The sequence below is a fragment of the Gnatocerus cornutus genome, unplaced genomic scaffold (assembly GCF_029298725.1).
Source record: "Gnatocerus cornutus isolate USDA-ARS CGAHR unplaced genomic scaffold, icGnaCorn1.1 ctg00000023.1, whole genome shotgun sequence".
Taxonomy (NCBI): domain Eukaryota; kingdom Metazoa; phylum Arthropoda; class Insecta; order Coleoptera; family Tenebrionidae; genus Gnatocerus; species Gnatocerus cornutus.
The window spans coordinates 5,620,877-5,646,440 of record NW_028275375.1 but is presented as its reverse complement, the minus strand read 5'-3'; the positions used below and the strand labels follow the sequence as shown (position 1 = coordinate 5,646,440).

The 25,564-nt window shown below is 38.5% G+C and overlaps 5 protein-coding genes across 5 annotated transcripts; 4 read left to right on the top strand and 1 right to left on the bottom strand.

Moving 5' to 3' along the window:
• Positions 1 to 4: 4 nt before the first annotated feature.
• LOC148166605 (uncharacterized) lies at positions 5 to 4,554 on the top strand. The gene is made up of 3 exons (XM_088048545.1): positions 5 to 325; positions 4,047 to 4,112; positions 4,168 to 4,554. Exons 1-3 carry the CDS (start codon positions 311 to 313, stop codon positions 4,552 to 4,554), a joined length of 468 nt encoding a protein of 155 aa, XP_087904671.1. The 5' UTR covers positions 5 to 310.
• A 5,443-nt stretch (positions 4,555 to 9,997) lies between these two features.
• Positions 9,998 to 10,699, top strand: LOC148166604 (uncharacterized). Its single transcript, XM_088049067.1, has 4 exons — positions 9,998 to 10,074; positions 10,122 to 10,199; positions 10,248 to 10,475; positions 10,523 to 10,699. Exons 1-4 carry the CDS (start codon positions 10,029 to 10,031, stop codon positions 10,696 to 10,698), a joined length of 528 nt encoding a protein of 175 aa, XP_087905193.1. The 5' UTR covers positions 9,998 to 10,028; the 3' UTR covers position 10,699.
• Positions 10,700 to 12,069: 1,370 nt separating this feature from the next.
• On the top strand, positions 12,070 to 14,286 carry LOC148166603 (uncharacterized). Its single transcript, XM_088048544.1, has 7 exons — positions 12,070 to 12,423; positions 12,472 to 12,516; positions 12,563 to 12,637; positions 12,690 to 12,832; positions 12,870 to 13,533; positions 13,585 to 13,939; positions 13,992 to 14,286. The coding sequence occupies exons 1-7, from the start codon at positions 12,138 to 12,140 to the stop codon at positions 14,284 to 14,286; spliced, it is 1,863 nt and encodes a 620-aa protein (XP_087904670.1). The 5' UTR covers positions 12,070 to 12,137.
• A 112-nt stretch (positions 14,287 to 14,398) lies between these two features.
• Positions 14,399 to 16,826, top strand: LOC148166602 (uncharacterized). Its single transcript, XM_088048543.1, has 6 exons — positions 14,399 to 14,571; positions 14,619 to 14,806; positions 14,852 to 15,042; positions 15,085 to 15,817; positions 16,099 to 16,435; positions 16,484 to 16,826. The coding sequence occupies exons 1-6, from the start codon at positions 14,399 to 14,401 to the stop codon at positions 16,824 to 16,826; spliced, it is 1,965 nt and encodes a 654-aa protein (XP_087904669.1).
• On the bottom strand, positions 16,815 to 25,029 carry LOC148166601 (uncharacterized). The gene is made up of 7 exons (XM_088048541.1): positions 24,674 to 25,029; positions 24,247 to 24,618; positions 20,599 to 24,197; positions 20,323 to 20,553; positions 18,035 to 18,271; positions 17,377 to 17,919; positions 16,815 to 17,332 (listed from the first exon to the last, which is right to left on the bottom strand). The coding sequence occupies exons 1-7, from the start codon at positions 24,819 to 24,821 to the stop codon at positions 16,913 to 16,915; spliced, it is 5,550 nt and encodes a 1,849-aa protein (XP_087904667.1). The 5' UTR covers positions 24,822 to 25,029; the 3' UTR covers positions 16,815 to 16,912.
• Between the last annotated feature and the right edge of the window lie 535 nt (positions 25,030 to 25,564).

Genomic DNA, 25,564 nt, shown 5'->3' with positions numbered 1-25,564 from the left:
GAAATGACTAATCTTATTGTTAGTGATTAAACAAGAAAGTGATCAGCAATTTTTCATCCAATACTTATTAAGACGAATATTAAACCTGGCGCATCCACCATTTTAGGAGACAATTTTAGGAATGAGAATAATTTCCATTCTGTTCGCATGCAATAATCAAAAATAATTGTAGACTAACGTGTGTAAATGTAAAACAAATATTTAAAACTGCTTTTGTATGTTGATTAATGATGTCATTTTTAAACAAAGGAAACGTTAACTTTTCGTTGCTCTTCTTACTCAGTTCCTGCTTTTATCTTTAATCTACGTGATGTTAAATCATTTGGTACGTAAAATTTATCTTTTCTTGAACCGTTTAAGAGCTGGAAAGTTTTGAATGTGACCAATCAGGGAACAATTTGCATAAGGTTAAAATTTAAATCAGTTAATTAATCAGTTAAAATTTAAATAAAATTTGGATCAGAGTTACTGAAGGAATTTTTTTTGTTTGACGTCAAACTGACAGTTCTTATTTTTTATCAGTGGCGTACTTGTTCCATTTTTGTGGACATCACAAATCAAGTTCGTCCAAACGAAAACGTGTTGGGTACAATAAAGGAAACATTGTTGCGTCGTTTACAATTATGTGTTCAACAAGATGGTGGCCATTTGTAGTGTTGCTTTATTGTCTGTTTTTTGAATAAAAGTGCGTTATTGTTTTTCCCTTTTATTGACGCCACTGATTTAAAACTTCAAATGTGACGGGAAAGTGACAAATTATTCGTTTGGTCCGAAAGCTACTTGGATTTCTGTAAAAGTGAAAAATTATTTGAAGCTATTCTATTGGTCAACTTTCAAACCTTGTAGCTTTTTAATTAAAACGAAAAAAAATAATTTAATTGCGAATTCCGAGACAGTTTGCCTTCATTAATTACCCATTAGTCTATGGCCGTAACGTTACCTAACCTGTATAATAAATATCAGCTCAAGTTAAACTGTTTAGAAATGCTTATGGGTGTTTAAAAGTTATGTTTCACAGCAAATATTTATTTTTTGACGCTTGGAATTTCATGGATAGTAAAATTTAGCGTGAAGTGAATGCTCTTACTTCATAAAATCTACAAATTAAGCTCCAGGTTTGAAAAACTTATTTTTCAGGCGACTTAAACTAAAAATGGAATTTTTATGCCTCAAAAGCGGCCTAAAAGTAAGTCTTTTCTGGCCGCAAACATTTTTGGCCGATTTGAGGTGGCGCCATCTATCTATAGTTTTGCATATTACATCAAGATACCGACATTACCCCCAAATTTTTAATTATTTGGGTAAAATCAAATCGACAAACTGCTGTAAAGTGCAACAAAGACGTGTTGAATTATTGGAAATGAACATGTCTAGCAGGGCTGCTGCAACAACATGAAAAATCACATTAAACATCAAAAAGCACATTAAACCTAATTCATACAAATTGTGAAGTTACACATGCCGAAACTGCACATGTAAAGAAAATATGTACTTTTTTGAAGGATTCATAAATATTTACAATTATTCAGTTGTTATAAATGATTAAATCAATAAATCATAAATACAAATTAATTAACTTGTAAATTTAATGATGTTGCTTAAAAAATCTTGTGTGTAACACGGCCAAAAAGTGCCACTTTGACACACTTTTTGGCCTTGATACACAAATAACTATTATTTTATTTAACGTGAAATTATTACACAGAAATCGTTAATCTTAAAAAATTGAAGCAGTGGACCAGATCGTTTAAAAAAAATTCAAAGGAGAAAATTTAAACCGGTTTCATTGCAATATTTAGCTTGATGTTAATAGTTATTTGTTTCACTAGGCTAGAAAATGGTCTTTTGGAAATGCAAGGAAAGTATTGAAATTCAATTGATTGATTTCAATTTCCGAGCATTTCCAAAACATTTTCTAGCCGTGTCAAACACGAAATTTTGTGCGCCGACAATTATTAATAGTTATTTATTTTGACTTTTGATTTGAATTTGAAACGTCATTCCCTCATTTAGGAGAATTTCATCAGCTGGGAAATAGGTTGGTAGCACCCCATTCAAATCAAACGATTGCAGATTAATGTAAATTCAAATGTGTTTCAGCAAATTTTTGTGGAATCTCCACTTAATTAATTTACCTTTATTATTTTCGATGGTCATTGGCCTCCAAATCTGCACACAAATTCACACTATTGACATTTATGCAGCGATGCCAACTTGTAAAATAAAACCAACTATTCGAAATGTCACGTGTGATGCCTAGACATTCAAAAGGTGATTTTCTTGCCGCAAATGAGTATCACAAATGCTATGAAAAATGACGGAGGCGCACAAAATAACTTTTCCATCAGTAAAATAATGTCAAGAATCATCAATTGAAATCTAGTAACATTATATTTATTCGTATTTAACAAGATTAAGTATACAAAAATTCTGAAGTGCATTGTTTATTTGCAAAGTTTTCTCCAAAGGAACTGCTAATTTCAATTATTCTCTGCGTTCTGTGTTTTGTTCTGTCTTGCTTCTGAGTTGAAATGTTGGCCGAACCGATGTCGAACAGAATGTTCATGAATTTATTTCATTTTATTTATACTTCAAGTTACTTATTACGTGGATATGTCTGGTATGTCAACTTTCACTAATATCCAGAAAATTCAATTCATAGAACGAAATTAAATATTCAAATTTTCAAGTAGTAACACTGATTAAATCCACAAAAATACAGAACTGTCGGTTATTTCAAAAGCGTAAATCCACTCATAGAGATAAGAAACGCACCTACTTGCAATCATTCACGTCTGTTTTCATACAATGATTCTGTAAATTTCAATGTAGGAAATAAGTAGGTTCATCTACATTTATCGCCATTTTTATTAAAATTAATCCACATTTATACAAGGTGTTTATAAATGTTTCTAGCATCAAGGTGGCTATGAAATGTGAAAGAAATTTGCCGCTCATTACAAATGTAGGTTTCGATTTTTCAACTGACATTTGCAGTTAACCTCAAATATGGAGCAAAGTAAGTTTTGAGAAACAAACTGTTCTAAAGTCCGTTGTTTTTTTTAAAAAAACCACCAACACCGCAATTTTCCCCTGCATTACAACCGGCAACGTTGCCTAGGGACATTTTTGGTGAGAAAATAGTTGTCAAATTTTTGACATTTCTGAAAATTAGGCAGTGTTTCCGTTAAAAACGTTTCTTTTACAGCCTGTTGGATTGCAAATCAAATGATTTAATAGTGAAAAGACTCACCATAGCCTGAAAGGCCGTTTTGTGTAACCAAATTGTCAATTAGGCAGCTAACCTATTTGATTTTATCACCAAAAAGTCACCATCGACGATGTTGCCGGTTGTAAAGTGCTGGGAGAGTGCGCGCGTCAGCATTTTTTTGACATTTTTTTTGGTGTTTGGGAATAAATTGTAATTTTGATAATACCTTATTAACTTATTGTGATAGGGAGATCTGGGCGGAGCAAGACAATTATTTTGTCCGAAGTCTAGTTATTATCAAATGCAGCAGTCTGTGTGGTGGTTCGGCGTTTCAACCAGCTTGTCCACCCGAATCGTAAACCTAAGGTGCAAAACATGGTGCAATAACTCAAATTCTATCGTAAATCAAATTCGGTTCTCTCTAGAACGGACTGTGGAAATGAGGCTTTAGCAATACGTATGAAGCCTGGGCAACACGCGACCATTTCCACCCCATATGATATGAAATACACAAATATTTGAACAGATATGAAATAAGATAAGATTTTTCATAGTAAAACCGTCATTTATGATGATGAAATTTTCCTTCTATAACTTAAAAGATGGTAATACGTTAACAATTACGTTTATATTTATCTTTATCTTATTTTTGTACAAAAAAAAAATTGTTAATTTAATTAGATTTGCTTATTGGGTGAAGTGGGAGGCTGGCTCTACGTATTTTACATGCGACACATGCATTGAGTCGTACTTAAACGCCATGTTGTAAATAATACTGTATAATATAGGAATAAAAACCAACGAGTTTTGACATTTCTTTTTCGTTTTTTTATAGATCAGATGGTGCACACACGTATTTATCTCCTCGTTGGTAATAATATATATGATTCGACAATCCGAGGTCTGCATCAATCTTAATAATTAACCAATTAATAACAACCCGTTTTTGTCTTCAGGAGTCGGAATTTTTTTCTAGATTTGACCATCAAGAAGAAAAAACGTTTTTTGAAACGGGATCCCCGCCCATTACCAATAGCGTGGAAAACCAACTATTTCCCTCAAAAAACTTCTTCACATTCATCCCAACTTATTCAGTTTTAGAAAATCATTTAGGAAGTGAAGGCAATGTTTACATTTGGGTGGACGAAATACCAAACATCACTTTTCGCTTGTATGGTGAACGACATCCCGAATTTGATAACTACAAATTTCATGTTCACTCGAATAAAACACTCCGTTGCTCGAATTCCTCGCATTGTGATAAAATGGACGTTTGTACCTTGGGGGTAACGATATTGAAATCTTCTTCTGATAACAATACAACTTCGTTTTTAGATAAATAATATCGAAACTAGTAACTTGTCTAAGCATGTTGTCTTCGTATCGTGGAAAGTAAGAAAAAAACATGCTTATATTTTATTCCAGTATCGGCATTTAGTGATAAAGTGCGAAGATTTTGATTGTATTCCGATTTCTAAATTAGTGTTGGAAGGATCTCATACACAAAAAGTTAAGGCGAAGAGAAATGGTAAGATCAATCAAAATTTATTCTGCGGGGATAACATTTATTTTTAGTCAAGTACAATTATTTTAGTCAACCTCAAAATAACGTTGATTTGAAGCCTCCAAAGGAAAAATCAGTTTTACACATTTCATTTTGTCTTCAATGTGAAGCAAACGTTTCTTTGAAGTGTGTAGGATTGAATAAAGAGCTTTCCCATTTACATGTCTCTCTCGCCAACTTATCTTTAGTGGTACGTATTTTTTACCTTTAGTTCAAACACTACAAATTTTTCCAGATTTTTGACAACACTATTGTTACCAGTGGTTGGACCCCCGTTGCACTAAATACTTTTGGAAACGTCGGATGTAGTTTAAGTACAGATTTACTAGTTTTGTCAAACGCGTGTTTTAATTCTGCGTTCTTTTGGAAGATACTTTTATTTGGTTGGACTGGTAGCTAATCATCAAAATAATTCTCTTAATTTTTGTTTTGTAGAGGAATCTCATGACACTGGAAATACCGGATTGTTAAAAAAAGAAACATGTCCTTTTTTTGACGCAATTTGTAAAAATATTATTGAAAAATTTGAACATTGTACAAACGATCTAAACGTCACAAAAACGAAATGTAAGATTCTCTATAAATTTTGTTAATTTCTTTTTTTTTTTTTTGAAATTCAGTGAACCAAGTTCAATCAAGGTTGAATACATGTAAAGCGACAACATCTTCATTGTCTCCAATATCTACAACATCTCCTCAATCGATAGATACAAGTGAGAACAACGAGCTGATTTAATTTTTTCTATTAATATTTTATTGTTAGCAACTGCAGCGCCTGATGAATGCAAAGGATGCATAGTTCCCATCACAATAACCATTATCATTACTTTAATATTTTCAACAATAGTTATAATTCTTTTATATTGTTTTTACTTGAAGGATAAAATATCCAAAAGGGTACAAAACGATTATATAGAGATGAATCGTCAATCACCTGTAAGTTTTTATTCAAATTTGTCAGTCACTAAATTGGGTCGATTTATAGAGACCAGAAGTTAGGCCAAATATCTTAGAAACTCCAAGAAAAACATCTGAAATTGAGTCTCCTTCTGTAAGATTTACATTCGCCATTGTTTTTATTACTAACTGTAACTTGTTTAACTTGCAGTCGTCATCTACACGAAATCTAGAAGAAATGCTGTAATTGAGACCGAACAAATGAATGAAGACCTCTAAGTTTGTACGGCGTCTTATTATAATATTAGTATTTTCAGTGTGATTTGATTTAAGCGCTTTTTCTTTGTGGTCCTTGTTGTTCTATGTTGTTATACAAGGTGTTTATAAATGTTTCTAGCTTCTAGGGTGGCTATGAAATGTCAAAGAAATTTGCCGCTCATTACAAATGTGGGTTTCGATTTTTCAACTGACATTTGCAGTTAACCTCAAACATGGAGCAAAGTAAGTTTTGAGAAATAAACTGTTCTAGTTGTGGTTTAAAACCTAAAATCAAAAACTTGGACACAAAATTGTAACTGGAACTTCGTTGACGTAAGTAACATTGTAAATAATTTTCAAGATAGTTATATTCACTATGAAAACAAAGCGGCAAAATAGTGCATGGCAGGAATTCCAGAGCCACCCTTGATGCTAGAAACATTTATAAACACCAAATTTTGCCAACTTACGATGTGTAAACTTCTGTTTGGTTGTGTATTTCAAAAACAGCCTGTATGTATCAATTTAATTGTCTATACCCAAGCAACATTTAAAGTATCAGTTAAGTATTTGGCTACCATGAGTGTTCCTCTTGAAGTAACAGTTATAGATTATGTTCTTTGTTCTTATTACATTTGGGGTAAAACGATCACTTAGGTACTAAGTAAAACGATCCCGGGTTCATTTTACATCTAATACGAATAATTGTCAAATTGTAAATGATATTTGACAAAAGACAGTGATAAAAAAACAAAAACGGGAGAAAGATTCTTTTCAAAATGTATTTTTTGCTGAAAAAAAAATTCACTCTTCAAAAGAAGAGGATTGGATTAGTGTGCCAAAAATGGACTAATGATCAATGTACAAGAGTAGACGAAGAGAAAAATATATTCACTTGCAATTTCTGTTTGGCTGAATTAAAAACTTCTTAAAGCAATGTAATTCTTTTAATGTTTATTTGTCTTCACTAAGAGTCTCTATTTTGTTGTTTTACTTCTTGTTATTTAAGTTTATTTTGTTTTTATTTTAATACTTAAATGTATTCACTGTTTCCACTAACTTTTGCTTAACTTATAAAACTTTTTGAACATAACACATCCTTACAATGGAAAGGAATCATTTTACCCCAATCGAGGGATCATTTTACCTCTAGTTCATGATCCTTCTGCAGTCTTGCACTTAATTTTTATTTTAATAAAAATGATGCAAAATTTCTTCAACATTTTTTCACTTTGTAGTAAATATTACTTTAAATTATTTTTTTGACTGACCTATGTATAGTAGCTGTTAGTTTACCTATGATAGTAGATACTTTATTCGTACTTGGGTACCTTTTTTGCATCTAACGTTTGCTCGATTTTTTTTAAATGTTTTTACCATGCACTTTAATAAAAAAAATCTTCTATTCTACTCTTCCTTCCTTTTTGCATCTCTTCAATCTTAATTTTCCAATTTCAAACACCGATTTATGCAAGGTACGAATTAATTAACCCCACAAATTCAAATTTCCCATAAAAATGTCACAAATTGAATGTGTAATTTCCTTGTTTTAGTTGTGGGAGCGTAAAAGCAAGACGTTTAATTATCTGGGAATATTTATTATGCAAATAAATTAAAGAAATTCTTTGTTACTCGAAAACAATAGTCACAGTATTTTATCGATACAGTTTTTGCAGATACTTCAATGTTTAATTAAAAAAAGGTCTTTAATGTGTACTGAAGTTCAACACATTATTGTTCGAGAATAATTCATTGACCCCGGATTTGGAACCTGCGTAAAATGAACTATAACAACGCAACTTTACTCCTAATAAGATAAAAAATTTATCGACCTTAGAACTGAATTTTCGCGAAAAACTACAACTTTCGATTTTTGGAATATCAAAGAACTATTTCTCATGTAAAAAATCGCGAGAAAAACGATGGCGCAAACCGCATCTCAATATCTCAAATAGTTTCCGAGATATCGAGCACGAATTGTTTCGAACCTTCAAAAATTTGGCCCTCTGTCGACAACCCAAAATTTCAAACGGCCATAACTCAGTTATTTGTTGACAAAAATTGAAAATTCTCATGTTTTTGGATTCAGCGTGAAATTCTGCGTAAAATGAGACCCAAATTGGTTGAGTTTGCTTTATAAATAAACGAGGCATTGGTCAAAAATTGTTTTGACAATGTCATTTTAGGGTGATTTTCAATCAATGTTTTTAAAATGAAAACGACGTTTAATAGCTTTGAATTATACATCAGTCGAAAGAGAAGCTCGAAATCTATCTACCGACCAAATTTGAGATCGATCGGACAAATGGCTTACAAGCTATGGCCAAAAATTAAAAAAATTAAAAATTTTCATCGTTTGAGTCGGAATTTTTTTTCGCGAAAAATCGACTAACGAATTTTGGGCTTTTAAGCACTTTTTCTAACGTAAAATGAGCCGAGAAAAACGATGGCGCAAACCGCATTTCAATATCTCTAATAGTTTCCGAGATATTTAACTTTAAAAATTACGAAAAATGAGGAAAAACGAAAATCAACTTTCCGAAACTTTGATCGGTCATAACTCAGTTATTTGTTGTCGTATCAGAATTTCAATCCCAGATTTGGAATCTGCGGAAAATTCTGCGTTCACTGATGTATAATAACATAAGTTTACTCCAAAAAACAAGCGAGATATCGACTGAATTAGATTCAGCTATACAATTTCTTCGAAAAAAATCAATTTTCAAATCCGTCCTTTATAAAACCAATCTTTTTAGTCAGTTTTGCTAACAGAATTTTAATTCCTAGAAATAAAATCATCGATTAGTAGTGCTTTTAAACCTTTATTCCCGCCGTATTCAATAATCGAAGCCAAAACTTCAATTCCTTATATAAAATATTTGCTGATCCTGGACTTAAAGTTTGGTTTTGCAACTTTAACCACCTCTTCTTGAGAATTAGGTTCATCAAAATCGCCTCTAGCTTCATTTTCCATCGCCAGATATTTTCCACGCGCTAAATGAACGAGCTCTTTCAATTGCAGTCTGTTTTCTTTCTCAATTTCCAGCACTTGATTCAACAAATCGATGGTTTTTTGGTTGCAGCCCTGGCTCTTGAAATTGCGATATTCTAGCGGTTCCAAGTCCATGATTGGTGGACGTCGAGTTGGGTAAACTGCAAAGTTTAGTTAATTTGAGGCAAAAAAATACAGTGTTCACCTGTACAATGTCCTAATGAATACTGGAAGAGCGCGAAGAGTAATAAGACGAGTGAAATTGACTTCATTTTGGAGAATGAAGAAGGTGTTTATTAAATCAATGTTTTTATAAGAAAATCCGAGATGAGTGTTATCTTTTTACATAATTGTATTTCAAGTTTGTAGGTGTTGGTGAATTTAGAATTATAGTTTTCGTTATTCAAATTGAACACTGGGGATTCAGGTAATTTATCGTATCCGATATAATCATAATAGGTTATCAGTTTTAATTATAGTTAAATAAAAAGCACAAAAAGTGATTAATAGTAAAATATGGAGTTTCAGAATTCAATGTAATCTCTAAAATAATGACTTTCAAGGCCGATCTGAGGCTGAACGCTTAAAAAGCCCATAGAAAATCAAAAATTTTTTAAATTTCAAATTTTTCCGCCATCAAAATCCAACTGCCAACTGTCAAAACCGCGTCTAAAACCTGTCAAAAACACAACATAACCTCGTTTCGGCGGTCGGTTTTGTTTTCAGGCGCCAGAAAAATGGACCACACTTATTATCGCATAACCGAATCTAAACATCGGTGCTGCGTCCCCAATTGCAAAGATAAAACTTCGAAAAGACATCGCTTCCCGAAAAAGGACCCCCGTTTGTTTAAACAATGGGTGGCTAATGTTTGTAACCCTAAATTGAATAATCTTTCAGTGGATGAGATTTATAACAGCTATATAGTGTGTGAACAACACTTTTTATCGGAGTATGTGGTCCCCGGGACAAAAAGGGGGCTCTCTGCGATAGCCGTCCCGACTCTGTTCCCCCCAAAAGAGATCAGTGGTCAGTAATCCTAATTTACACCCCCAAAGAGTGAATTTTGAGTAGTTGCAGAACCAGCAGAGACACCAGGGGCTTCCATGAGTTTAAAAGGGGGCACAGTTCAACAAGAACCAGTGGAAAAAAGTGAGACTCACTCAACTTAAGTAGATTGAGTTAATTTTGTTTTTTAGTTGACTTGACTCAAGATGAAGAAGTGGTGGAGTTACCAGCGCCTACTCCAACTCCGGCGCGTATTTTCTTATTACCCAGTAAGTTGGCTTGAATTGAAAGAACAAAACTAACTTGGTCTCTTTAAGTTGTCACTGGTCAAGGACCAATGTACCTTCAAGCTAATGTCCTTGAAAACCCTACTAAAGACACAAAAAGTGGTGCTGCTGTGACGAATGTCCTTCAAAAGAATACTCAGGGCACGGAAAGTAGCCCCATTTTGATGAATGTCCTTCAAAACTCTCCACAGGAAACGGAAACGGATCTAGTTGTTATAAATCAGACTCAAGAAAAAAAAATTGAGCCCACGGAAAAAGGTAGTAGAAATGGTGATAAAATTTTGTTTTGAATTTCGGATTTTTAGTGGCGCCCCCTAATGGAAACGTCAAGATCGCCTCAACTTTTAGTCACGTCTGTAAATTGTGTCTGAAGAATGGTAAACTGAGGAACATCAAAAGAGTTAAATGTGCCTTTACCACCACTGTTATTGGGGTCGTCGAGGTAAAACCAAGAATGGCTGATTCTAATTTCCTCTGTTAAGGTCTTTTTAGAGTCGAAGATCCCCGACAACATCTGCGTCACTTGTTTCAAAGAACTAGAGAACATCGCGATTTTCATCCGACAATGCAAGCACTCGCAATTCGTTCTGAATCAGATCAAAACAGGATGCGATAAACTAGTGTCCAAAAAAGACACGCAGATTGAAACTGTTAAGAAGAAACCGTCCAAAATCTTGAACAACGAAAATTTAGACGTAAAACCCGTGAAAGCACCAAACACCAAAGCAAGCAAAGAAGTCGAGGACACGGAGAACATCACCCCTGTGGAAGCGCCGCCTCCGGAGCCCAAAATAAAAAAATGCAACAAATGCGGCGAAGAAGTCACGCGAATGATGGACCACTACAAAACGCACAAACATTGCCGCCCCAAAACTAAATGCCCCCATTGCGACAAAATGTTTCTTAACAAAATGTTAAAATCTCACATCTTAGGCGTGCACTCTCAGAGCAGTTTCATGTGTCATATTTGTTCAAAGATGTTCAAATACGAAGTGAATCTCAGCCGACACTTGAAGAACCACTACATGCCGAAGAGGTTCATGTGCGAGTTCTGCGGGAAGGGTTACAGCACGAAAATCCAACTGGATGACCATTTGAATAAGCACACGGGGCTGAAACCGCACGCGTGTGCGTATTGCGACAGGAAGTTCAGTTTGCGGAGCGTCCGGAAAATCCACGAAGACAGACATCTAAAGCCGGTGTTGACCTCAACAGAGTCGCAGGTTTGTGAGCTTTGTAACATCACGTTCGCCAATGAAAGAGCGTTGAAGATCCACAACACCGTCCATAAGGAGCGGTTTTATGAGTGCCACATCTGCAAAACCATGTTGAATAGTAAGAGGCAATTCGACGTTCATTTAATGAACGTGCACAACATCGAGAAACCGTTTTATTGCGTGTGCTGTAGTAAAACCTTCAGATTGCAAAGCTCGCTGATCTCGCACATGCGGATACATACGGGCGAACGACCCTATTCGTGTCCAGAGTGTCCCAAAAGGTTCGTCCAGCAGACGCATTTAAAATATCACATGATGTATCACAGGGGGATCAAATCCTACCAGTGCACGTTCTGCGAGAAGACTTTTACTCTGAAAGGAAATCTCACGGTGCATCTGAGGTTGCACACCGGTGAGAGACCGTACGTGTGCCATGTGTGTAAAGCGGGCTTTAGGGATGCGAGCATGAGGAAACGACACGTGTTGAAGACGCACGGAATCGAGCAAGTCAGGTTGATTGGAGCGGGAACTCACTGTGGAGAGAATTGCGAATAAAACTTTTTTCCAACTGATTTTTTTTATTGGGTGTGATAAATTTCCAGTAGTTACGCCACTGGTGCAACGCAAAAGTCGGACAATTTGACGTTTGACAGTGCTGGTGGCTGTCAAAAATGTAACCTCAAATTTTTTTTGAAAATTCAAAATGGATTTTGATCACAATTATACCTCGTCGGCTGGTCCGTCGTACAAGAAATGTTGTGTTCCTGGATGCTGCGAACATTCCCTACGGAAATTCCGGTTTCCCATAAAACAGGAAGTGTTCCACCAGTGGATTTTCAACATTGGCAACCCCAGGTTAGTCTCCCTCAGTATGGATCATGTCTACAAGACGTACAGAGTGTGTGAAAAACACTTCGCCCCGGAGTGTATATCGGAGGTTTCCACTCGGGGGCTTGTCTTTGGGGCCGTGCCCACCTTATTCTTACCCGGTAAGGTCTCCTTTGCAACGGTTTTACTCTAAGTGCTCTGTTTTTTAGACCGGAGTGAGCCCCCGGACACCAGGGCTGCTGTGATAATAACAGGTAAAATTACAATTTCGCGGCGTAGAAAAGACAGGTTTGCTTTCAGTTAACGAACTGGGAGAACTCCAACTCAGTAATGTCGTGCTGGGGGATCCACCGGAACCTCCGGTAGAAGATGAGGGTAATTGAAACCAGTGGCGTCCCACTGTTTGTTTTTCACGCGTCTGTTTTAGTAACTGAACCGGTGAGCGTCTCCCAGGAACCGGAGCCCTTTAAAATCAGCGAAATTTGTAAAGTTTGTCTCCAGAAGCGCGACTTGCAACACCTGGAAGACATGGACGCCACGTTCGCCGCTTTTATTCGAAATTTTTTGGAGGTAAAACGCAATGCTAGACGTTCCTATTTCCTGTTAGGACTTTTTAGACCACGATATTCCCGAGTGTTACTGCACAGATTGTCTTGAGGAACTGAAGAACATTCAACAGTTCATGAAGAAGTGTAAACGCTCTGAAGAAATCCTCCAGCAAATAAACGACGAATTTGGGAAAATTAACTTCTATAACAGCATTCAAATTGAAGTGCCTGAAAAAGACTCCAATGATCCGGACAGCGCCCCTATTGATGTTGAAGACGCTGAAACCGCCCACAGCCCCCCAGTTTTGGATGACGAAGCGGCGCCCCTCGAAATCCGCTTCCGAGACGTAGGAGTCCAAGCCGATTTACCCCCTGAGCCACCCTTACCGCTCACCGAAAAGAAAAAAGACACCCCGAAGAAACCCCCTCCGGAATTGGACAAATTGGAGCCCGAAGAGTGTCTTTGCGAGCGCTGCGGACAAATCGACACAAGAATCGAAGATCACAAACTCATTTATAGAGACTGCGCCACCCCAATACCTTGCCCAAAGTGCGACCAGAGTTTCAAATCGTTTAAACTGCTCACGAGGCACAAGGCAACAGCGCACAAACCGTTTCTGCCGTGTCAATTATGTACCAAATTGTTTAAGAATAAGCGGAGTTTGAAGAAACATTTAAAGAAGCACGAAACGGGGCAGTTTTTGTGCAACATGTGCAACAATGGTAAGATTCAGTCCGTAACTTTTTTCTTTGATTAGTTTTATGTGATTGCAGCGGCGTACTTTACGGAAACGGAGCTTGCGGAGCACAAAATCGAGCACAAAACGTGCGGGTTTTGTGGAAGGAGATTCAAGACGCATTTTCACAAAAAGGTGCACGAAAAGAGCCATTTGAGAGTTTCAAATCCGAAACGACGCCGGGAACCTGTTTATTGTCCGGTCTGTAAAAAAAAATTCATTGTTAAAATTGAGCTGTCGGAACACTTAAAAGTGCACGAAACGGACGGAGCTTTCGACTGTCTTTCCTGCAAGATTACCTTCCTCTGCAAGGACGCACTGATGCTGCATTGCGAAACAACGCACCCTGAGACTTTGGTGAAGATATATCCGTGCGAACTTTGCGGGAAAAGGTCGATAGTTATTTATTATATTTCAACTCTAAATAATCCGCGAAAATTTCAGATTTAGACAACAGAGAACGCTTGATACTCATTTGAATCAACACACGGATTTCCCTAATGTTTGCCCAAAGTGCCCCAAACGCTTCGCGGAAGTTTCCGCGCTGCAAGAGCACCTGCTAAATGACCACGACGAAACCGCCACTCTCAAAGAAATTCTAACAGAGAAACAATTCATCTGCCACGTTTGCGGGAAAGGATTTTGCAAGCCAAGCACGCGAAGAACGCACGTCGCCTATAAACACGGCGAGGAGGAAATCGACGTGCTTGACCAACACGAAAGAGAAGAAGCGCAATAAAATCTGACTCCAACGAGTTGTTTTATTTTGATACGCCACTGGTAATGTCAAACGTCCCACTGTCAGATACCTAACCTCAAAATTCTCTTATTTTGTTTACATTCGAATCGCCATGAATTGCGATCATGATTATTGCAAATCGAAATTCGCAAGGACGTGTTGTGTCCCGGGGTGTGATAACAAATTGTTGAAGGTTTTTCCGTTTCCGCAGAAAAACCGGGAAATGTTTAAAAAGTGGCTGAGGCGGATTGGCAATTCCAGATTGAACAGTTTCAAGTCGGAAAAGTACGTGTTTTGGAATTATGGGGTGTGCGAGAGACATTTTTTTCCAGAGTGTTTGCCGAAAGGGACTCGGCGGGGGCTCACTGTGGGGGCCGTACCAACTTTATTCCTACCAGGTATTTGGCGGGAAATGTCCAAATTTCATTGTTTCAAACCTTTCTTGCAGAAGTCTTAAACGAAGATCAAACGAGACTAATTCTAAGTGAGCCTTTTCAGGAAGAAGTCGACTTAGAAATAGGTGAGATTCTAATTTCAGCGCGTTGGAATTAATTTTTTTTTGTAGTGAAAATTGAACAACAGGGTGAACTTTTGGGTGAGAAAAAAAATTCAAACATACCTGGAATAGCACGAGAGGTTGAGATTATGAATGTTAGGAACTCATCAATGTGTAATGAAATCTGCACGTTGTGTCTTAATGAGAGCCCCCTTAAAAGTCTAAACACTCTCGCCATTTACGTCGTTAATTTTTTACGGGTAAGAGTCTCGTGTTCTTACCACACCGATTTTTTCGTTTAGAGTTTTTTAGAGCACGTTCCTGAAAACTGTTGTCTTCAATGCCTTAAACAATTGAAGAGAATTCAGGTTTTTATGTACATTTGTAAACGATCTGAGAACCGCGCCAATGAAAAACTGAGGAAAACCGGTTTTAATAACAGAACTGAAATGGCACCTCTTCATGAAAATACTTTTTTAATTAGTGAAGGAACACCAACACTAAAATCTCCGGAGAATAAGACTAAAGAAAACAGAGTTCCTCCACAGATTAATAAAAAAAAAGTTTGTAAAAAATGTGGTCAGAAAGTCAGAAGCCTGCTGGAACACTACCTGACTTCTAGGGATTGCAGGCCGAAATCTAAGAAAAGAGTAAGGAAAGAAACCCTGAAGAAAAAAGCAAAGAAAGAACGAAAAGAAATTCCAGATACTGAAAAGACAAAACCGAAACGCTCCTTCATGAACTTCGAAGTCCAAGGCGACAAGAAACGTTGCAAAAACTGCGGGACTTTAGTCACGACAATCAAAGAACATTACGCAACTCATAAACAATGTCGCCCGAAAATCATGTGCCCCAAATGCGGCAAATTAATCCGAAGAAAATCGATAACAATCCACCTCGAGCGCGTGCATGCAGAAAACAAGGCGTTTCGGTGCCCCACTTGCTCGAAATTGTTTAAACATAAGTTGAGTCTAAACAGACATTTGGACGTGCATGAGTTACCGAAGCGTTTTATTTGCGAAATTTGCGCCAAAGGTAAGAAAATTAAGGAAATAGCTATTTAACAAACAAGTTGATTAATGAAAGCGATTAATAATTGAGCAATTTTATAAGCGAGATTATTAATCCACCATTAACCATAGAGTAAGTTAAAAAACTAATTTTTCAGTTTAATCATCGCTCTGATGATGGTAGAGCATTGCTATCGAAACGCGCGTCAGCATTTTTTGACGAAATTTGCCGAAAAATCATGCATTAATTGTACCTAAAAACAAACGATCACCGGAAAAATTAGTTAATTATTACAATCGTTTTAGCGTACTCGACCAAGGCCGGTCTGGACGACCACAAAAACAGTCACACGGGGGACAAACCGTACGCTTGTAATCATTGCGACTTTAAATCCTCCAATCGCAGCAACCTCAACATGCGTAAAAAAAACCACTTGTGGGGGCGCCTCGTAATCTGCGACGTCTGCAACGAAGAGTTCCCGCATCGACTGGCACTAAACGAGCACAAAGCTGTTCACGAGCCCGATGGAACCTTCAAATGTGGTGTCTGCAACGAAGAGTTTACTTCAATGGCGCAGTACCAACGCCATTGCAGGTCGCATTTTAACGACAAACCATTTCAGTGCAGAATTTGCGATAAAAGGTCTGTTGAACTTCACGGTTTAACACAGTTCATCACAGTTCTTTGTAGGTACAGAATTTACCACACTATGAAGACACACATGAAGACGCATAGTAATGAGCGGCCGTTTTCATGCACGGCGTGTCCGAAGAAGTTTCAATTTCCGCACCATCTGAGCGACCACATGTTGCTTCACACGGGCGAAAAAGCGTTCGTTTGTGAGTTCTGTTGCAAGAGGTTCACTCTGAAGGGGGCGCTCACCGTGCACAGGCGGTTGCACACTGGAGAAAGACCCTATAAATGCCACGTGTGTGATTCGAGCTTTATGGATGCTAGTGCTAGGAAGAAACACGTGGTGAAACACCATGGAGTGGAACAAGTTCGGTTCATTAGACGGAGGAATTCTGAATAAACTATTTAGTACCACATTTTTTCCAATAAAAAGTCCACTTATAAAGTGTATGTACAAAATTAAAAGTTAAAATTCGAGAAATGCGACTACTGCGCCGCTGCCACCCTCTTAGGGGTTGGTTTGCAGAGTGTGCAGTCCTCGCCGTCGGACGAGCCGCTGTACGAACTGTCCGAATCTGAAGAACTGGTGTCGGACTCTGAGCCCGATCCGTCCGTTTGGCTATCACACTCCATTTCGTGGTGGCTTCGAATCAAAGAGTTGTAACACAGTGTGTTCAACGGGAGATTGTTAATTTCAGTCGGGGTGAATTCCTGGAACCAAAACTTAAAAGAGTTTGTAAGGAAACTCCGGGGGCTTACTCTGTAGTAGTCTGTGAATTGTCCCGGAACCAAGGCCACGGGATAGTTGCCCATTTTGGGTTTGTTGATTTGTTTCATTTTTCCTTTAGGGAAGTGAATGGTGAGGGTTTGGAGGTCCATACAGGACTTCCGTTGGTCTCTTCTCGACTACAACAACAACTAAAGTCGGTTCGATTAACAAACTCCGTTACCTTATTGAAGGTGGCGTTCCAATTCGCCGCCGACTGTACCGCCTGCTGCGTGATGTCCAACTTCGCTTTCTCTTGACTCGCCGCCAAACTCAGCGCCTTCTGCTTATTAATAAGATCCTTCGCCTGTCTATCCCGCTGGTGCTTACAATACTCCTCATATTTATCTTGGAAATCTGAATACATAATGTCTAAGATATCGCTGCTATTGACCGCCGTCAACCCCAAATCGCACATCCCCTCCCCTGCTAAACCACTTTCCCGGATAAAATCGCGCTCTTGCATATCCACCACCCGCCTGGCGATATTCGGGTACTTTCTTTTAAACGATTTAATCCCCAAAAACTGCGCGACTTGTTCTTGCAACATGAAGGGACCGCCGCCGCTCCAGAAGTACTCGGCTAGCTGGTCGGCGGAGATCACAGCTCCTTCCGGCTCTTGGTGGACTTCCAAACGTGGCCCTCTGCGGACTTTCACGCTTTCGGTGGTCGCCGTGCTCTGGACGGAGCTCTGCGACTCCTCCACCAGGTCCACTGTGGTCACCACCTGAAAGATATCGTTTTATGATCGGCGCGACTTACAGTTCAAGGCCGCGCTCCATTGATATTGTAACTCCACATTAATAGGAATGAAATTCGATCGGAGCGGCAGTGACGCTTACCTGTTTCGCCGGTGTTTGTGCCCTGCTGCTGGTTTCCGCACTCATTCGTGTCTCTTCCTCGTACATGACAATGTCGGCCCTGTCGGTGGAGGTGTCACTTTGTGGGGGTGCTAGCAGCGAGTTGGGGGATTTTTGAAATCCATCGTCGATTTCGAGGGTTTTCGATTCACTTTTGTCACTCAGGAGAAACGAGTCTTCTTTGAATTCTTTCAGTTTGGAACCGCCGAGTTTCGGCTCCTGGACAAGCACACACTTTAGAAACTGAGGGGGCTACGGGGGGTGTTTATTAGCGGTCATAATTCCAGTAATATTGAGATGATTGTCTGAGATGTTTAAACTTGACCAAAATAACATTTGCTAAGCGCAGCAGGTGAACTACTAAAAATAGATCATTGCGAGATTATATTTGATCCATGTGTGTTAATGTGCACTTTGAATTTCTAGCAGCTCTGCTTTTTTGTTTATCGATGCAGGGAAATGGTCAATCACTCACGATTATCGATTCAAACAATTGCGCAATTTGGTTAATATCGAAGATGTTTAATTATCACGCTGACGCTCTCCTTTCCACATTTACCACATTCCGGCAATGACTTAACAGAACAACTATTTTTAACCAGACGCAGAGTGCTGGAAACTCTCCCAAAGAGAACATCGATATTAAAATATTAAAAACGATCGAATCGCATCTAATTAAAACTGTTGCAGTTACGAAGGTGATATAATCATAGCACAAAAAAACAAAAATCGTGAATAATTTATTACCTGCCACGTTTTCCCGCGCACTCGAAACTTGAAATGACCACAAGGACCTTTTTAAGACTAACTAAACTTACCACATTTCAAATGCACCACGTTCTGTGATAGTTATTGATTGATTTGCATGTCTAAACGTGAATAAGTGATAAGTTCTTTCATATTGTCGCTCATATTAAACCTGCCAACATCTCTTTGAGTTTTTGAGAAATCTCTTTGGAATGTTAATAGTAGCAACGGTCTGCTGGATGCTGTTCAATTTTCAATTAGAATTAATTAGATCGCGGAATTTGAAAAGTTTGTGAAATTAGAGAGATAACACTGGCCGACAAAATAAAAGTTAAAACATGTCTTGATAAAAATATTATGTAAATCGGTGAAACCGTTTTTGAAAAATAAAGTTTTTATGGTAAAATTTCCGGAACTAGATATAAATTTCCGTCGTTTTCATTAACCTGGTAGTCTTAGTTTTAAATAAATATAATTTTTTGACAAAGAAAAAAAATATGTAAGGTGAGTTGGGGTAATTTCGGACGCGCGGCAAAACCGAACGAGGCAGAAAAAAATTTGTAGTGGGCTTTCCACGTTTGAAGTTATCTTTGCCACATACTCTCTTGCCTGCTAGTCTACAAAAAAGTACTTTATTACACTTATTTTTTACTTTTCATTTAGACTTTATTTTGGGAAAATCTTTATATTGACAGTAATGTTTTGTTGTTCTTTTAAGCATTCCAAATTAAAAAAAAATCGAAATAAGGTAAGTTGGGGTATTTTTTTTTAAATTGACAGTCATATTTTGAATGTTACTTAATAAATTGTTAACAATTTTCACATAATTATGGGTATTAGGGTAACAAAAAAAAATCAGTTAACCGTTTTTGAGAAAACTAAACAAGAAATAATTAGTTTTTTTTTTCTTTTTTGATATTTTTCTTTATCTAAAAAATTGTTTGAATAGAAATAAGTGATTATCTTGAGTTTATAAATTACATAAGAATATCAACTTTTTACGTCGATGACAAAAATCGTGTTGACCAGTGTAATAGACCGGCGGCGGTAATTAAGTGTTCCCCTCGATGCTGAATATTTTAAAGCTCTGGGGAGAGTTTAGGGGTGGAGATGACATGTACGAGAAATCTTTATTATCTGTCGTTTTATTTGTTCGAAGGTGAATTGTGTAACTGATTACTTCTTAATGTTTTCTATTTGATTAACTTAAACTGGACCATATTATTTCAATATCGTGAAATGAAATTCAGTCGAACTTTAAAATAATTTAATCATACAAAAAAAAAATACAAAAGATACTCTAAAATATATATATATCAACAAATAAATATTCACCAAATATTTCCGCAACAGTAAAGCTCTAGCTTGCACAAATTTTTGTTCAACAAATTTCTCAGACTTCATTTTAAAGCTATAAATACTCGAACATTGAAATAAATATCAAGTTCCAGTTCAACGTTATTTCGATAACTAAAAAGAAAAATCAAATTCAGCTACAATTCACCTTCTATATTTCAACTCACCTTGGTGGCCCTCGGCGGAGTTGCCGGTGGTGTGGGGGTGCTCCTCGTCCCCATGCCGCGTTTGCTCCCTCTGCCACGGCCCGGCCCCCGCGGTTTCCTCGGTTTGATCCCCAAAGTCGTCCTCACAGATTGCCCTCGGCAGCTACGTTTCGGCCGCGTCGATTCCACCACCACAGGTTTGGGTTCTTCCTCCTTGAGATCCTTGAAGTCTTCGCGGACTTGTAATGGTACCTGTTCACAACAATACTAAACAATTCCTCGTTGTAATTTCATTACCTTTCGCGGGCGTCCCCGTTTTCTCGGTGCCGGTGGAGTCACCTCCACCACCGGTTGGGGGTTGATCGTCTTCACGCTTTCCGGGGTGATTTCGAACACGGGGATGTCGGAAATGGGGTCTCGGTAGTCGACAGGGCCGGCCGCCATACTGTCCTGATTTGATTCCTCGCTGATTACGATCGGGGAGGCTTTCGCGTGCTCTTCCACGATGGTGACGTCGTCGTCGTCGTCATCGATCGTGACGACTTTGTCGCTGGAGACGTCATTGCGACTTAACATTTCTTTGAGTTTGGACTGCGTGTTCGGTCCGATGGGGGTGATGGTGACTCCTGGTAAGAACTCGGTGTCCATGCGTGGTCTCTTCATTTTGTCATGCTCCAGGTAATCGGACGATCGCTTAGACGGCGACAGTTCTTGCACGATCTGAGGATGGCCGCCTTCTTTTGAAAACTTCAGTTTTATCTTTGCGAGTTTCTCCTCTTCGTGGGGTCCATCTCGTTTTCTTTCTTTACTGCTTGAAGGGAGCGTCCCTTTGTTAATTTTCAACACTATCCGCTCTTTTATTGACTCTTCATAGTCTTCGTAAGGCCCTTCAGTTTCTTGGGGTTTAACAATGGGTTTGATGGTAATCTTCGGACTGGACTTCTCTGTGGGTTCCACCGACACCTCGCTCTCTGGAGGCTTAATGGGTTTGATGGTAATCTTCGGACTCGATCTTTCCGGCTCCACTGGCTTAATGGTCAATCTTGGAGTCATGGGAGCTTCTGCGGCCTCCACAGGCTTAACAATCGGTTTAATGGTGATCCGTGGACTTGTAACTTCCGCTTCTTCCGGTTTAACGATCGGTTTAATAGTCACTCTAGGACTGTGTCCTTTTGGTTCAACTTCCTCTTCCGGTTTCAACACTGGTTTTATCGTGAGTTTCGGACTGTGCTTCTGTTTATGACCCTCCTCAGCCTTCAGTGGTTTTATGGTGATCTTCAAAGGCGCCACCGCTTCTTCCGGTTTAGGTATCGGTTTGATGGTGATTCTAGGACTTGCGGACCTCTGATTCGAACTACTAGACGGACTGAAGACTTTAGAACTTCTCGTTGACATTTTAGGACTTTGTGGTTGATCACTAGGTTGGACGATCGGTTTTATTATAAGTTTAGGAACCGTGGGCTCCGATGGTTCCTGGTTTTGGTCATCACTAGGATCGTAGATTTTGAGTATCGAATGCAAATTATCCGACTGTTTAGTAATCGTCATCTTCAACGATCCTTTGGTGCATTCACTCTCCGCGCTACCACTCGTTACCACTTCTTCTTCCTCTGGAGGTTTGATGGGTTTAATGGTAATCTTCGGACTATAAACGCTCTTTTTTTCAGTATCATCAATATTAATCACAAGAGGTTCTTTCAACTTATTTTCTGCACTTTTTGGCGGTCGTGCAACCTCCACCTTAGTTTCTTCAGGAACACTCAAAGTTTCTTCCACTGGTGCGATATCTTCAGCGGGTAAATTATAATCATTATTCAAACTAGCAACCGCCACTAACAACTCCAAGTTTTGGTCAAAATCCAACTGGTTTTGCTCAGCAAAACTCTCTTCAGTTGGTAGAGCACTTTCAGGCTCAAAAGGAACCTCTGGAGGCTGTTCTAAACTGGTTGTCGTCAATAAAGCGTCGCTTTCTTGGACAATTTCTTCCATGAGATTCGGTTTGTTATCACTGAGAGTCGATATAGCATTCAAGACTTCCAGATCTGGGACGTCTTCCATCGCCAAGGGCAGAATGTTATTTTCAATGACTGAAGGTGTTGGTACATCTAATTTCTCTTCAGGAGATGCAACTGCGGTTTCAACGAGGAGGTCTAGGTCCTCGGCTAACGAACCCGAGAGGATTTCAACGTTTTCAGGGATAAATTCGACGGGGGCAATGTCCACTGGAGCCTCAGGAACATCATCAGTCGGTGTAGCTTCGATTATTTCCAGTATGGGATCAGTTGATGGAACCGCAGCTTCAATTATTTCGAGTGTGGTTTCGGTTGATTGAACGACATCTTCAGACTCAAGAGGTTGAAGCTGTGAAAGTTGAAGTGGTGCCTCCACGTGGGGCTCAACGTCTACGATTTGTTGCAGGGGCTGTTCTTCCACGGACACATTTGGTTCATCCTGGACCTCCACGTGGGGATCAACAATTTCCGCGTTTTGCTCCAGGGGCTGCTCTTCTGCCAACTTTACATTTGCTTCGTTTTCTTCGGGAATTTTTCCTGGTTCCTCCTGCTCTTGGGGCGTTTCTTCTACCACCTGCAATGATTCTGTTCCTGCAGAAGATTCCTCTAAGTTAGTCGACTCAGTTGGAACTTCTACTTTATCGTCTTGCAGAGAAGAAGACACGGGTTGTGCTTCATCTGGTGGCATTTCAATAATTTCGCTCTTTTCCTCTTCTTGATTGGCCACTTTTTCATGTTCCTTCACACTTGATTTCTCTTCAATTATCTGCGGCGCTTCTTCAACTGTCGGCATCTCAACATCTTCACTTTTTGGTAAATCTTCTCGTTCAACTCGTGTTTCTTCTGCTTCAACGCTCTTCATCTCTACATCTTCATTCTGAACTGAATCTTCAGGTTTTTCAACGTCTGCTGCTTCCGTTTCAGCGTTCTTCAACCCTACTTCTTCGACCTCAGCTAAACCTTCACGTTTTTCAACATCTTCTGCTTCCGTTTCAGAGCTCTTCATCTCTACTTCTTCAGCCTGAACTAAACCAAGTTTTTCAACGTCTGCTGCTTCCGTTTCAGCACTCTTCATATCAATTTGTTGGTTCTCGGGTGAACTTTCATCCTGTTCAACTTCCGCAGGCTCTGTTTCAATTGTAACATCTTCAGTCGGTGCTAAATCTTTAGTTGTTTCAACTTGTTCAACACTTTTCATATCAGCATCTCCAATCTTTTCTTCGTTGGTCTTAGCAACCAGTTCTTCCAGAGGCTTGACTTCTTGTACATTTTCAACGAGAGCTGGTTCTGACGGTTCTACGCGATCTACTACGTCGCTGGACATGGAAGAATCTTGCACATCTTCTGGAGCTTCAGAGACTGGTGGAACCAACTCGGGACTTTCTGAAACATCTTTTGTTTCTAAGTCCTTTTGATTAATTTCTTCAGTAGTTTCTTCAACTGTTTCACTTGGAATATCTGGGGTATTGTCGTCTTTTTGTTCTTCAGAAATGACGACCTTTTCCTCCACAGCTTCTGGTTCTTGTACAGGTTTTTCTTCAGTGTTACTGCACTCTTCTTGATCACCAGGAGATTCTGTTTTCTCCTCACGCTTTGGAAGCGTGGACGTTATATCTTTCGTTCCTTCATTAATTTCCGGTGCGTCTTCAATTTTTGGGAGACTTTCTGAGACAGCTTCAAACTGAGAATTTTTATTTTCTTCATCAGAATTTACAGGTTCTGAGACGAGTGCACTCTGTTCTTCTGTCTTTGGTGATGCGCTGGTGTCATCTATTTTTCCTGTACAGTTTGTGGAAATCTGATCCACGTGCGACTCTTGAGTGAGTGGAGATTTTGCAGACGCTGTAAGGTTATTTGGTAAAGGAGGAGCAGCAACTGTTTGTTCTGAAAATAGAAATTAATGTAAAGAGAGATGGATAAATTATTTCGTTACCTGATAACATTTGGAGCTCTGCTGAGAACGCATCAAAATCCATAGAAATATCCTTGCTCTCCTCTATGGCGGCCTTGTTTTCTTTAGCCGTGATATCAAAATCAAACGAAGTCGTTGGTTCTCCCAACAAGTTCTCCAAATCCTGAACGATATCATCAACATTTTCGGTAATTTTCTCCGTGGAAGTATCAGTAATATTCATATCCAACAAATCCTTCTCTGACACAATAGGAGAAGAGTGATTTCCAGCCATATCTTTCAACGAATTCGTATTTTTACTCATAGAACTCTGTGCAATATCATTAACTCTTTTAGTGCTTTTCTTTGCATCTAATACATCCGACGAGGTACTGCTAATGGGGTCGTCAGCCGCTAAAAAAACAACAAAAAAAAGGTGACAAAACACCACTGATTGAACGTTGTTTACCTATCAGTGAGGTCGATGTTGTCGTAAATGCATCAGTGGAAGACGTCGGTGTAGAATCACTAGCATCATGTTTCTCATCTTTGCTGGTTGACAGACGATTACCCATGGTTGAGGTTAACTCTTCTTCATTTGTTTTCGGACTATCCATTTTACGTTTTACACAATAAACGATTATAGGTTATATCACGGCGATTACTGTTAATAATGAATACCATTTATCACAGGATATTAGTTTCACGCGTTAATTAGGGCGGCATTTTGTTTATAATTTAAAAACAACAAACGCCATCAAGTTGTTTGGAAGCTTTTGGTTCGACAAGGCTGCCAACGGCAACGGGACGTGGTAACTTGGTTCAAGGACGAAAGGTAAATTACGCAATTAAAATTCTAGAATATGATAATTCTTGAAGGAAAGTGAATAAGAATGAGATTTTTATAAGTATTTTGGGGTTCGGAAAGCAGAGAAATTAAGACATGAACTTTTACGATTCAGTTGAATTATACCACTACAGCAACCCTAAAATCACTAACAGGCGAGTTTGAGACGATGAGCAGTGGCGTATCCTCCAAGAGGACGACTGGAAATAGATTATTCAAAGAAGAGCTACTTTTCAATACAATAGAATTTTTGTTTTCGTTTCTTGTTATTGATAACTAAATAACAAATTATCTTATTTTGGCTTGTTTAAGATGTTTGTGTCTCATCTTACATCATAAATTACATTGAAGTGGATTAAACTCATAATACCTCATAATAAAAGATTAAAACAATACTCAATAACATGTATTTTGATTTATATCTCGTAATTCCTTAAATAAAAAGTTTTTATTTGACCTTAAAATGAAAGTGGAAAAAAAGTATTGGGCCATATTTTTTCAAAAATTAAGCTG

Bases quoted from the DNA above. Each gene is read 5' to 3' on its own strand.
- LOC148166605 (XM_088048545.1), top strand. The intron at 4,113-4,167 runs GTCTGCATCAAT...TTTTGTCTTCAG, and splicing joins ATATGATTCGACAATCCGAG to GAGTCGGAATTTTTTTCTAG.
- LOC148166603 (XM_088048544.1), top strand. From the start codon at position 12,138: ATGGATTTTGATCACAATTATACCTCGTCGGCTGGTCCGTCGTACAAG. The intron at 12,517-12,562 runs GTAAAATTACAA...GTTTGCTTTCAG, and splicing joins GGCTGCTGTGATAATAACAG to TTAACGAACTGGGAGAACTC. The intron at 13,534-13,584 runs GTAAGATTCAGT...ATGTGATTGCAG, and splicing joins GTGCAACATGTGCAACAATG to CGGCGTACTTTACGGAAACG.
- LOC148166604 (XM_088049067.1), top strand. From the start codon at position 10,029: ATGAGTTTAAAAGGGGGCACAGTTCAACAAGAACCAGTGGAAAAAA. The intron at 10,075-10,121 runs GTGAGACTCACT...TTTGTTTTTTAG, and splicing joins ACAAGAACCAGTGGAAAAAA to TTGACTTGACTCAAGATGAA. The intron at 10,476-10,522 runs GTAGTAGAAATG...TCGGATTTTTAG, and splicing joins AATTGAGCCCACGGAAAAAG to TGGCGCCCCCTAATGGAAAC.
- LOC148166601 (XM_088048541.1), bottom strand. From the start codon at position 24,821: ATGGATAGTCCGAAAACAAATGAAGAAGAGTTAACCTCAACCATGGGT. The intron at 24,198-24,246 runs GTAACGAAATAA...TTCTATTTTCAG, and splicing joins AGAGCTCCAAATGTTATCAG to AACAAACAGTTGCTGCTCCT. The intron at 18,272-20,322 runs GTGAGTTGAAAT...GTGCTTGTCCAG, and splicing joins CTCCGCCGAGGGCCACCAAG to GAGCCGAAACTCGGCGGTTC.
- LOC148166602 (XM_088048543.1), top strand. From the start codon at position 14,399: ATGAATTGCGATCATGATTATTGCAAATCGAAATTCGCAAGGACGTGT. The intron at 15,043-15,084 runs GTAAGAGTCTCG...TTTTTCGTTTAG, and splicing joins ACGTCGTTAATTTTTTACGG to AGTTTTTTAGAGCACGTTCC. The intron at 16,436-16,483 runs GTCTGTTGAACT...AGTTCTTTGTAG, and splicing joins TGCAGAATTTGCGATAAAAG to GTACAGAATTTACCACACTA.